The sequence below is a fragment of the Netta rufina genome (genome assembly GCF_964035555.1).
Source record: "Netta rufina genome assembly, chromosome: 13".
Classification (NCBI taxonomy): domain Eukaryota; kingdom Metazoa; phylum Chordata; class Aves; order Anseriformes; family Anatidae; genus Netta; species Netta rufina.
The window spans coordinates 20248222-20262251 of NC_140136.1; the positions used below are offsets into that span (position 1 = coordinate 20248222).

The 14030-nt window shown below is 38.1% G+C and overlaps 1 protein-coding gene across 1 annotated transcript in view; it reads left to right on the plus strand.

Moving 5' to 3' along the window:
- ZNF536 (zinc finger protein 536) overlaps nt 1–14030 on the plus strand; it is a gene marked incomplete at its 3' end in the record, with an annotated part of 201361 nt that overhangs the window by 12179 nt on the left and 175152 nt on the right. The window contains exon 2 of the mRNA XM_084294944.1: nt 1650–3821. Coding sequence (XP_084151070.1) covers nt 1652–3821 — 2170 coding nt within the window. The 5' untranslated portion in view covers nt 1650–1651. The remainder of the gene's footprint in view (nt 1–1649; nt 3822–14030) is intronic.

The window sequence follows — 14030 nt, forward strand, 5'->3', positions numbered from 1 at the left end:
TGTGAAGACTTAAGCATGTGTGGAACTTTGCTTTCAAGAGTCATCCTTTGAAGTCTACTGGACTACTCCCATGAGCACAGTTACATGCATTTTAAGTATGTGCCAGATTTGGGCCTCAAATTATCTAGCAAGTGGCCTCTGCGAAGCAGCCTGAGGAATGGTATCCACCTGGAGTGTGTGTGCAGCCTTTGTGGAAGGCATAGTGAGTAAGTGCTTTTGGCTAATGCCAAACAGAAAGCTCACCAGATTACTTATTCAATAACATATAGAATTTAGTAATTTTACTAGTGAATTATGCGTCAAATCACTCCACTGAACAACAAAGATATTATATTCTAATATAACCTTATAGCTTCATATTGTTTGAGAGTTATTAGTGTAAAACTTTATAAATTAAATAGAATTTTATAGATACTTTTCTTTCTGTGTAGAGAAGTGGAAAGGGTGGAATATTGTTGTGGACAATTATGCAGACCATAACAGAGCATTTGTGTTCAACAAACAGCTTTGAATTGTAATTTTCTGCAATATACATAGTATGGGTACAATTTATAGTCATTACTGTGTATTAGGAAAGTTATTAAAATTCTTAAACTTGTTGAGGCTTTCCACAACACCTTCCCCAGATTTTAATTGGTTTTATCTAGTTCCATAAGAGAGCTCTTTAAAACAAATCAAAGTGCCTTAAATCACGTCTTACCCATCGAAGGACAGAGATATTCCTCTATAATCTGGCAAGTTTTCCTGAGAAATGAAATCAGAAGGTTCTCAACGATGAATTAAAAGACTTGGCAGAAGATAATTTATGTGCTTTTTGATGGGCTCAGTTTCAAAATGACAAAAAACACAATGTTTTGTAACAGAAGGGTTAAATCTTAATCTCAGAGGTTTACAAAGCTGCTAGTCGCAGTCTCCTTAAAATTTAATATACCTCGTTAATGCTTACTTGCAAACACTGAAGGATTTTTATGATTATAATCATGTGTTACAGCACCTAGTACTGTTTCTAAGCAGCATACTAATCAGCTTAATGAGATATTACTGCACTTTTTGTTGACTAAAGCAAAATCCCTTTTATTGTTCTAAAGCTTGTCCTTTACTTTATTTTTTCCCAAAACATTATCTTGTTTTATTGTACACCAGTAAATATCATACCATCGTTTTTTTGTCAAATCATAAAACTATCTTTCTCATTGTAGAATGTGTAATATATTGAATATGGTTAATGGAACTGAAAGTTACAAATGGATTTCTATTTTTTTCCCCTCTGTCTTTTCTAATGAAAATGGGAGAGATGCATAACATTTCTTTTTCTATAGATTTAGAAATGTAAACAGGTGCAATTTCATAAGAAGACAGACAAGGGGATGGTAAAAGCTTATGCCCCTTCTGTAATAATTAGATTTTGAAACTGTAGCATATTTTAAAATAGTAATTAATGGTTATTGGTAAACATACAGAGTGATGAAAGCACATATATGATCACAATTGCATAGCACAGTTGGCATTTAATACACTTTTTATTGTTTTTACACTAATTCCTTTGCATTATTATGAGTAGGTAAAACATAAAATGCAAATTGTATGTCAGTGATTCAATGCTTGTAACTCTTTCACAGTCTGAATCTAAAATATCTTCTGATTTTCAGAGATGGAGGAAGCTAGTTTGTGCCTTGGTGTTTCTTCAGCTGTGCCAGAAACTGACGCCCATCTCAACAGCACTATACTCAATGGGCAGTATTCAATGAGCCAGAAGCTACACCAGATCACTTCCCAGCTCAGCCATGCCTTCCCAGAGCTCCAGAACAGGCAGAATCCAGAGGAGAAGGCATCTGCACCACTAGAAGACAAAAGCCACATGTCCATAGCAAACCAGCCCATCAGCAGTCAGATGGCACTGTTAGCAAACCAGCTCAACAGGGAGGTTGACACCAGTTTGAATGGGCGTGTGGATCTGCAGCAGTTCTTAAATGGACAAAACCTAGGAATTATGTCTCAGATGAGTGATATAGAGGATGATGCCAGGAAAAACAGAAAGTACCCATGTCCCCTCTGTGGGAAACGCTTTCGATTTAACAGCATCTTGTCACTACACATGCGCACTCATACAGGAGAGAAACCGTTTAAATGTCCATACTGTGATCACAGAGCAGCTCAAAAAGGCAACCTGAAGATACACCTGCGTACTCACAAACTTGGAAATCTTGGCAAAGGTCGTGGAAGAGTCCGAGAGGAAAACAGACTTTTACATGAGCTGGAGGAGAGAGCGATTCTTCGGGACAAGCAGATGAAGAGCAGCCTCTTGCAGCCACGACCTGATGTGAAAGCACAGCAGAATACCCAGCCAATGCCTCTTGCAAACTGCAACTTGTCTGTGCCAGCTAATCACAGCACACCTGATATTTCAAACCCTGTTCCCTCTCCAAAGCCAGTCAGCGTCCAGGAAGAAGTTGTTGCTCAGACAGCTGGGTTCAGATGCACGTTTTGCAAAGGCAAGTTTAAAAAGCGAGAAGAGCTAGACAGGCACATAAGGATCTTGCACAAGCCTTACAAGTGCACCCTGTGTGACTTTGCTGCCTCACAGGAGGAGGAACTGATCAGCCATGTGGAGAAGGCTCACATAACTGCAGAGTCAGCACAGGGCCAGGGCTCCAACGGGAATGGGGAGCAGTCCACCAATGAGTTTCGCTGTGAGGTGTGTGGCCAAGTGTTTAGCCAAGCCTGGTTCCTAAAAGGCCACATGAGGAAGCACAAGGATTCCTTTGAACACTGCTGTCAGATCTGCGGGAGGCGATTCAAAGAGCCTTGGTTTCTTAAAAATCACATGAAAGTCCACCTGAATAAGTTATCTGTCAAAAACAAATCTCCGAATGATCCCGAAGTACCTGTCTCCATCAGCAGTATGTCCCAGGAAGCTCATGCAAACTTGTATTCAAGATATCTGTCGTGTTTGCAGAGTGGTTTTCTTCCTCCTGACAAAACAAGCTTAAGTGAACAAAATCAAATCTATAACAAAGGAGATATGCCCATGAAAGAGAAAGAAGTCTTGGGAAAACTCCTTTCACCCATGTCTGGCATTGGCCACAGTATTGCTGAAGGGGATAAACATTCTTTATTGGGCTGTCTCAATCTGGTGCCTCCTCTGAAATCCAGCTGTATAGAAAGGTTACAAGCTGCCGCCAAAGCAGCAGAGATGGATCCAGTAAACAGCTATCAGGCCTGGCAGCTTATGGCAAGGGGAATGGCCATGGAACATGGCTTTTTGTCTAAAGAGCAGCAGATACAGCGCAGCCATGAAGACACTTTGGCAAATGCTGGAGTTATGTTTGATAAGGAGAAGCGGGAGTATGTGTTAGTAGGAGCAGATGGCTCTAAGCAGAAAATGCCTGCTGATTTGGTTCACAGCACTAAAATGGGCAATCAGAGAGACTTGCCAAACAAACTAGACCCTTTAGAAGGCAGTAGAGATTTTTTGTCACATGGTATGAACCAGGGACTCGATTACAACTTACAAAGTCATGGAAATGTAAAAGAAAAGCCAACTGAATGCCCAGACTGTGGAAGGGTTTTTAGAACATACCACCAAGTGGTTGTGCACTCCAGAGTCCACAAAAGAGATAGGAAAGGAGAAGATGAAATAATTCAAGGTAGTCTTGATGAACGCCGTGGGTCTGGCAGCGATCAAGAATCTCAGTCTGTCAGCAGGTCAACAACACCAGGGTCCTCTAACATTACCGAAGAGAGCGGAGTAGGTGGGGGTCTCTCACAGACGGGGAGTGCCCTAGAGGACAGTCCACATCCTTCCTCACCCTCCTCTTCAGGTATGATGACTTCTTCCCTCTCTACACTGAAAACATAGTAGCTATATTTGAAATCACAGCAGCAAAGTAATTTATGCATTCTCTTGTTAGGTCATTTTCTAACAGTCCACAGAGACATGGTGTTATATGTCAGAACATCTGTGTTTGGGTTCCCTCAATGCCTTTGAGATTAATTCTCGGTTCATCCTTTTTCCCCTCCAAGGGTGGGTTTCCTAGGCTTTCAGCTGTTGCTTCAGCCATGCCACTGGCAGTAGCGTGCAGGGTCTATACGTTCATCAATGGGAATGTCACTACAAGGGCCTCTCCCTCCAGGCTCTGGAAGTATTTTTTTCCTCCTCTTCTCTTCATGGTGTCTATTTTGCAGACCCTTCCTTTTCCTCTCTGAAAAGGGTGAGGAAAGATGCCTTCTTCAAGCTCTAGCTCAAAGAAATATGATTAATGAGCAGTGCGTTGGCTAACCTCTTTGATGGCCCTTATTCCTACAACCATATCATTTACTTAGCTGACATATGTACTTGAACCTGGCCACTGGATTGATTAAGAGGAAATTCAGATTGCTAACTTTTTGACAATCTTTTAACTTATGTGCACATTTTAACATTTATGAAACCTTCTGGTTAATTCATATCTATTTGAAAATCCAAGAAAAATAGAAATTGGACTGAAACATTTTAATTGCACTGTATGTCATGTTAACTTGTTGTGTATAAAATAGCAAAGCAGATAATATTTCTTTGGAGATGTCTATAAAATATTGAGCTTCCTGGTACAATTTTTAAAGTTACTAGCCTATGACTGCTGAAATAAAATCTCCAAGTAATAACAGGTAAGATTTCTGGCCTCATCTATATTTCCAAAGTCACTTACTAATGGATAGTAAATTGAAAGTTATATCTTCAGCCCTTTATAAAGAAAGCACCTCACTAATACTGTAATCATTCTGCAAGCCTAACAACAGAGGAAATCATGCCATAACAAATACTCTGTTACTAATGGCAACATTGATTTCTGCAATCAGCCATTAAGTCTAGAAAATGAAAGACAGTTTGAGGTACCTTAAGGCATTACATTGCCCACTGTTAAAGAGCTGGTAGCAGGCTATTGAGGGTAATGCTTTTTCGATAAATATTTTAGTATTGGAGACAATTCACTGTTACAGTTATTAAGTATATGCCAGTTTATTTTTGTTGTTCTTGTCATGCTCCAGTATACTCTACTTCTGAGGCCAAATTAATATAAAAATAAAGTGTTAGTTTGCTGGCTTATTACAAACCAGTAAAGAAATTGTTAAGACACATAAATCTGCACTCCACATTCCACAGATTCCTATAGTACTTAATGCCGTTGTTTAAATACCATGAAACACACTGTCTACTCTTAGAGTCATAGCCTCATTTACAATTTATTACTGGTGAGACACATTAAAAAAATCTGTGTAGGAACAAGGGAAACAGGCGAGAGCTAATTTCATACTATGTAGAGTTGTTCAGAATGTTTTAAAAGGGTTGAAAATGTGTCAGGATGAAGATTAGTTTTCTAACTTTCACTTTCAAAAATCCTAAATTTTGGAGGGGTTTGGGGGTGACTTTGGGGGAGAAAAAATGTTCTTCTTCAGTATAGAAAACATCACTTTTATTTTGCAATGCCACAGACAGAAATAAAGAAACCACAAATCGGTTAAGTTCTGTCTGAAGCCTGGAAAAGTTTGCAAAGAAGACACATGAGTCCTGAGTGAGGGTGAACTGATACAGACTTAAGAGGATTCAGAACAACACATGTGAAAGTTGGTGTGTTTTGAGTACCCTGAAAAACTTTAATTCCAAGAGTTCTGCTTCACTTAATGTATTGTTGTGTGAAGTTTTTCCTGTCCTCAGAGGCAAAAGATAACACTGCAGTCTTGTTGTTTCTGTGGCCACTAATATAAAATTATTTCTGACTTAAGCTACAATTTATTTAAAGCATTTATTTTCACTCATAATTCATTTAGACTGAAGCGTATAAAAATGAAAGCAAAATATGTGCAGTAACAGTTGCTAGAAGCACGTTCATTTTTACTACAAAAAATAAGACTCATATTGTATTTTATATTAGTATCTGATGGTGTCCTTTAGTCTGTTAGCAGTAAATCTAGGACAGTTCTCAGTATCACACATCCTACCATAGAAAGTGTGCACATCTTTATAACTTATTAATCAGATGAAAGGAAAATAGAATTGCATTTTACCTGAACAAAATATAAATATTCTTTAGTACTTTAAAATTAAAATTTATTGCAGTATTGCTATTGCAACTTTTTCATCATTATGAAGTGTGTATTCTATCATTACCTGTGAAAGATAAACCTGCAGAATGTAAAGGAATCAGATTTTTTGAGTAAGGGAGAATTAAGTAGCCATTGAATCTTCTATTAAGAAATTACCACAAAACACAGTTTTACAAATTTCTCAGACTGCATAACAATGTCTCAAAACTTAATTTGCATCACTTGATTCTTTTTTGCCGAAAACTGGGTCAGTAGGGCCTGAGAAACTATTTTTTCAGATCTTAACCAATGAATTCTTCTTTATAAATTGGTGCTCTTAACATGATAGTAGTTCTGAATTCATCATAAAAACCTTTTTACACAGTGCCTCTTAGAACAGATCTCCAGAAGAAGGCTTACAATGAGTGGCAGAGAAGTCTTTGTTATCTGATGTAATTCTTTGCAAAGGAGGATTGGGAATGGAGTGCCTGTTTAAAAATGTCTAGCTCAGGCTGAGAAGAAGAAAGGGTCAAGTTTGCAATCAAACAGTTATTGCAGAGATGTGTGACTGTCACTGGCTGGGCTAATGTGGTATGCAGCTGTTTGTTATGTGAGTAAAAGAATGTTTGAATCAGTGAACATGTGAAAATGACTCCAGTGAACCAGAAAATGTGTTTGTTCTTTAGCTCTCCAAACTGCTGAGAACTAAGCTTAAGATCAACTGCTAAAACTAGGACCTTTGACAAATTGAGAGGTCATATTTTCTAACAGAAATGAACGAAACTAGTCACACAGATCATTTCCCTGTGTTTTTCATTGTTTTATCTTGTTTTTTGTTTACTTTTGTGTGAAATTATGAGAGTCAAATAAATGTCATTTCTGTCTCCACATACGATACAAAGGGAAACTGCTGTAAAAAAAATCTGTGCCTGCACGTACAACACCATCTGCAGATGGAAGGGTATATGTGGAGATGCTATCTGGATGACTCCTGTCTACATGCAAGCACACTTCTGAAATTAATTTTGCAGCATCACAGCAGAAATGCATCAGAGTTGGACTAGATATCCAATGTTATTTCTAGACCTCTTATTTCTTTAAAAAAGTTGTATTTATACAGGTTTTGCTTAGGAATTAATTCATGGAATAATTAAAACTTAATGTAGTAAGAAATGATACTGTTCATTATATCCAGCAGGGTAGTACCTTCTGCATTTTCCTATAATTTTGGTGTGGGGATAATTGAAGTCTTGATAGTATGAAAGGGGTAATTGAATGCACTGACCCTCCAGTTCATTAAATAAAGTAGGCCAAGTTACATGATCAATGGAAAGCACAGGGATTAAAAAAAAAGAAAATAAAATACTGTTAAATATAACCACTTAATATAACCTGTATGCAGCACTTAATGTTGACTTTGGCATAATTTATTTGATCAGATGGTTTGTAACCTTTCAAACTTTTTTTTTTTTGGTGGTGGTATTTTTTTTATTGTTGTTATTTTTTGTAAAAAAGCACTCATTATTAAACAGAATTTCAGCCCATATTTATGTCCTTTAACATAAAAAGCTTTTGTACTGGACATCATTGCACAGACATAGTAAAGACAGTGATACGATCCTCTTTCTTTCTTTCGTTCTTTCGTTCTTTCGTTCTTTCTTTCGTTCTTTCGTTCTTTCATGATAGTCATCAACTGCTTAATGTGAACAAAACAGGCAAAAAATTTAAGTCTGAGGATTAAGATCTTTTTTTTTTTTTTGCTTGTGCATTCCAATTGTTCTTAAAATATTTGGCAATGTCAATTAGTAACTGAGCAGAGTTAGCTGATGAACACAATTTTCCACTAGACTGAGCACCCTATTGTTGTCAAGCTAACAGCAGATTTCTGAGGTCATTATCATTCCCTGGTAGCTTGGCCCAGCTGCTTCATGCTGCAAAAGCCAAACTTTATACTGGAGCTGTGGGATGGCATGCAGCAACAGGGGGCTGGGAAGGGAGGAGAGGGAAGTTGGCTGAGAAGCTGTAGAAAGTCATTAGCATCTGAGGAAAGAGAAAGTAAAAGTTTCTAGGTGTTTCGAGGGAAATCTGCTTTCTTGACCAGCTTCCTGTTTCCTTCCAGCCCCTCTCTGTACCTCAAGCACCGGTGTAATCTCTCAAACCGGGTGACCAAGTAAACAACAGAAAAACAGAATTTCTGTTGATAGTCAGTCCCACATGGAGGACTCAAACTAATCCAATGCCTTTAGCAGGTATTACATTTTGCTGATCTTAATAAAGCCTCACTTTCCCAAGCACTGACATGAGAAGTGGTAAGGAAAATATTTTGGTTTGCCCGTCTGAGGATATTTTACCTTAAGAAACAGTTGCAAATATTGAGCTGGAGAATTGCACACAGTTAGCACTGCTTTGGCAAGTTGCCAGTCCCAGAGGACAGCAAACAGTACTTTTATTCTAGAAATTCTAGTTAATATAGGCAATTTCTGTCTGTGCCCTTTTTCATTTTTTATTTATTTTTTCTCTTTTTCCTTTTTGTCTTTGTTGGCCTCATTTGGTATCAGGTTCAGCAAGATGCAAAGCTGCACTTTTTTAAAGCTCAGCTGTTATAACTGAGCGCCATATGCAGCCTTTCAATCCCTGATATGGAATAGCGTACATGCTGGTCCATGTTTGTAAGAGATTTACTGAAGCTTGAGTTGCGTGTATTAAAGCTGTGTACATCTAGACATTTGGGAAAGTACTTACAGCAAAGCTGTTGGGGATGTAGGCCTATACGAATAAACTGGCAAAGATTCAGCTTTTACTCTTACATAATGCTTTAAATTGCCATCTCTGTTGAAAGGTCAGAGTTTACTTGTGGAGATCATCACTGTGGTCCCAAATCTGTTTATTTATTTATTTTTTATTTTTTTTTCTCCACACTGGCTTAATGGCAGACATGTTTCCTTTTACTTCAAGACATAAAAAGCAACTTTAGGAGGCTTATTACACAAGTGGAAATTCTATGGCTAAGTATCTTCGGTAATGTTTTGATGTTATAACATTAATTAATGATGTTTGAAGGGCGAGGTTTTATTTATAGTTGCATTGCTATAAATCTGGGATCAATTCCGCCAACACTAATGAAATAATAGAATTAGCCCCAACATTGCTACTGTGAGGCTGTACTCTGTTATGAGTAACAGCTGCAAAAGGGCACTGTACTAAAAAAATAAGAAAACACCTCCCTGTCGTGTCCTTGCAAAGCACATGCTTTATGACCTCTGGAGGGGATACAGTGAATTTTGTGCAAGACAGATGTCCAAATTCTCTCACAATGAAAAGGCCGCAGTCTGATTCTCTTTTCTGCCTCTTGTGATATATTCAAGTAACTTGGTCTATTGGTGCTAAGATTTGATCTTAAAAAATGTATTTTTTGTTGCTGGGAAAAAAAGGCATAAATCATTGTTTTGTGTTTAGCCCTTAAACTGCAGTCTGTGTGTGTGTTTCCAGGTGAATAGGATTGTAACTGATGGTATGATATGATATATTTATTACTAGGACAGCTCTCAGCTACATTGAAAGAATGTTTGCTTTCATTTAGAAATTAAATAATAAATTTAGAGGTTCAGCTTAGATAAGACCCCAGATGGGAACTTCCTCCAAGCTCTTCAGTTTTCCTCCTCTGTTTCACTGATCTTGGGGTATCGAAATAGCAATATATTTCTGTGGTATTTCAGTGTCATTTATTGATCATTTCTTGGGATTTGTCAAGGCCACTCTCATAGGGTACAAGGGGCACCACTGTATTATTACAATGGGATCTAACACATAGCGGGGAAACCTGAGGTCCAGCCCCACCCAGTGGCGCCTGATTTGGGCATCTGAATTCTGATTCTCCTGGGCCATTCTTAGTTCCCTAGCATCACACCTCAGGGCAGGTTACAAGGCCAAGAATCCTAGGCAAAGATCTATGTGTCTCAAAAACACTGTCCTTTTCTGGAAGACTAAGGAACAGGATTTGTGATCCTGAAGTCCTGAATCATTTTGGCAAAAATGCATTGCCCACCTTCTTTCCAGCAAGGGAAATAGTCTCATCATTTCCTAAAGCATTGCTCTCACTCCCAGTTGACATTTTTCTTTATCATTAGTCTGGATAAAAGCAAGTCTCTAGAGCTGAAAAAGTGAGATGGCTATATAACCAGCCTACTTTTTTTGGTAGTGAAAGTAAACTTGTCTCCTTAAGGCTGAATTAAAGGGCTTTGTGAGCCATGCTAGTCTTCATTTTGGCACAGGAAAAAATTTCTTCAGGTCCTCTGTCCATGCCACACATGCTGGCTTGGGCTCGTGCTTGGTAGCATTTCAGCCACATGAGGGGTGCAAGGAGAAGCGCTGTGTGACCAGCAGGGGAGTGAATTCTGGCCCATTTTGATAATGAGTTGACAATAACTGCACCTGTGTTTCCTTTCAACACCCTGTCCCAGGGCCAGCACTACTGGTCATTTGTACCTGCATCAGCTGACAACACTGACTTGGAGTTTAAAGAGTCTTTGATCAACACTGCTCCCAGCCGCAGAGCATCCCTTTATCCTTGTCTGTAGCAAACCCAGCCTGGGCTTTGGCTTCTCCTCTGGCATTGGTTTAAGCAGGTTGACTGGGCCAACTTAATGCTATTCTTCCTTCTTTAAGATTTTCTACTGGTACTTTAAGATCTTATTGCCTAGGCTAGCTGCAGTTTAGATAATTAGTCTCACAATTTATTAGACAGCCACTTTGGGGTCCGGATAAAACCCAGAAGTTTGGCTGCGCAGAGGCAAGTACATAAGTGAGTATTATCAAAAGTGAGGGAGAAGAAGAGGGGGAAGGAAACACATTAGGCAGAGGTCCAAGAATAGGCTGAAATACCAGTATGGCATTTTCTGTTTGTGTGCTGCAATCACATGATGTGGAGTGTGACATTCTTAATAGCTCAGTCATGGGCAGCCTAAATTCCCAAAGAACCAAAATGCCTAAGGTACTGTGGGTCCACCTGAGGGACACAGCCAGCATAAGGTGATCTCAACAATGCTGTCATCTAGTAACTTCATGTAAGTGGCAACTTTGTGATGGTGACCACTACAGTATAATTACAATCAAGTTTGTAAGAAGGATAAGGAATGAAAATAGATGTTATTGAGAAGGACAACCTGTAGTAGAGGACAAATATAGAACATTTCATAATGCAGCACTCTATTTCTTTTAAGCCTTGTCCTTCAATATTTGAAAACTAAATCACTTTCACTGATAGTGAAAAGACAAGAGGACATGACGGGCAGCACGATAGCAGTGTTAGCTGTGAATTGTCACTAGAAGAAAGGTCTGAAATTGAACTATTATACAAGGGAATCCATGTTGCTACTCATCTGCCAAAATGTTTGGATAATACCTGTTACATTAAAGCCTGACACAGCAAGTTTGTCTCTACTGAAGAGAGTGTTTGACAGTAGTAGGCTTCTGCCACCTTTCTTAGTTTTCATGTGGATAACAGTTTCAGTATCTGGCTGAACATGGGGAGATAAACTGAAGCCAGTGAGACTGCTGAAATAACGCTAAGGAGTAGTCGCCATTCCTTTTGTACTGAAAGAACTGTGAAAAGACCTGAAACTATGTTTGAGGCAGCCAGAATTGAAGAACTCACAGCTGTGGGTACAATTGGTGCCCATCAATTCCCAGGCATTTTCCTCACAGCTCCCCAGTGGTGAATAGCAATTTTTTTGCAAACATATCGTGGGGCAAGAAAAGAAGCACAGTAGTGACCCTGTTGCAGGTTCTCAGTCTATTGAGAAGGGTGATTAATGTCAACATTAGACATGCTGCAGATACCTTGCTTTTTATATGCAGCAACACTGAAGTGATCTCATCAACTATCTGAACATTCAGCAAGTCCAAAATCAAATGCTTGTGTGTCAGATATACACAGCTGTATTTGTACTGTTGCTCTATCTAAAGAACATGCCAATTGCTTTACTTAGAGTGAGTTGAGAGAGAGCCTCATTACTAAGAACATGTATAGCATTATCAATGAAAAACATTATTGTTCTTTTCCTCAGTGGTTTTCGTGTCCTCAGTTTTCCTTTTATAGGAGCCCATGCTAATATATCTTCAGACAATATGGGGCCTGATTCACTACTCCCATGCACATTATGTCATCATTTTCATCTCTACACAGTGGGTGGTAAATAGACATTAGAATAGTAACACTTTTTATTAGTTTACATGTGTTTTGAAGAACTATAAATGTGCAAGACAATGGAGAATCTGAGTGCAAGGTAGTGTTTTTATTTTATTTCTCCCCCAAAATATACAAAATGAACTCTCATCAGTCAAATTTGAGCAGAACTGAATATAGCAAAATGTAATTTCTTCCAGTGAAAGAAAGGTGTCCATGCTGTAGGTTCACATACTGCAGTTAGAAGGTAGGTGAGTTCATCTTCATCCCCTGATGTTGTCTTACTGGGCTTTTAGTTAATTTCTGCCCTTGATGGGCATTAAGCTCCTACAACTTCTCTTGAGAGAGTTCTGATTGTTTATTTTTTTATTTTTTTTTTAAATTTTTTGTTACTTCCTAACATATATTTAAAAAGCACTGCTGTTTTGAATTTAGTTTGATGATGCTATTGAGCCTAGAAAATATGGCAAGTTTTTTAAACTTAAATCCTCAACATGCTATGCTGCTATGCTTGGTCATCAGCTGGGTTTTCATAGCTCCAGTCAGAATTTCAAAAGATTCCTTAGTCAAAGAAAATACCAGACATTCAGTAGCAGAGAGCTTTCTTAAATTGTAGAGTAAATTTGGGCAATCAGAAAGGCAGCATTTCAAAACTGTTTTCATTGTTGATGACTGTTCACAGAAAGGTCTGTAGGAGACAAATCAAAAAAAAAAAAAAGAAAATTAGTATTAGTGTATTAAGAATAAGTATACAGAAGGTCATTTAAAAATAAAAAGTGAAGTAGGTTAGACTATTTAGTAGCAATAATTTCAGGAACTGGGTTCCATTTGGTTATTTTCAAAACAGTCACTGCTGAGTAGGTAGCATAATAGAAACAACATGAAATTCATCAGATGAACCCAAAAGAATTCTATATATTCTTGAATGAAAAAGCAAACAAACAAACAAACTTTGAGCTGATTGCTGTGTGTCATTTGTTTTATAGACAGAAAGCAACTTCTTTAATTCTATCTTCTTTATATTTAACCAAATGAATAAAGTTGATTATTAGCTGCACATGTGGAGCCCTGTTGAAAATCAGGGACTTAAAGGAAATATATTGCAACTGTACTCAAACCTTAAAGGCATAGTATTCTTTATTTTCAAAATACCACCAGAAAATGAGTATATTTCTAATGTGACTACTGTGTGGGAAAATTGTGAGACAGGTGGACTCTTTCTCCAAGGGATAATATGAACATCAGCTGACTTTTATACTGTGGAATTATGAGTGAGCTGTTGAGCATCTAATAGTTATGTAGGTGTTTCATTTAAACCTTTTATTTTGCTATCTAGCTTATAGTTCATTTTTTATTTTATCTTTTTGTAATAGTTAGGAATATGGAAATAGCATAGTTGTAATATAAGAATAGAGCTGTTCTCTATTCTACTACCAGTTAACATCATCTTTTGAAGTATAAATTAGAAGGGCAGAAGAGTGAAGTAGGAGTCTTCCAGGTTTGTAGTTGGCATTTTGTCAGTGTGGCCTTGTCTCACACCAGTGATCAAACTCAGTAGGCAGTTAACACTGAGCAAACAAAGAGACTAACAAAGTTTGTCTGCTTATGACAGTGCCAACAACGGTAATGTCACTTCTCTTAAAAACATGCAAAAATGTATGTCAGGAAAGAGGCACTGCCGTTCAGACTGACAGGAAAACGCAATAGCTGTCCATCTACTCCATGACATTGTGAAACAGAATAAGCACAGAAGTTGCATTAGAAATGGCTTTTGCTGACATAA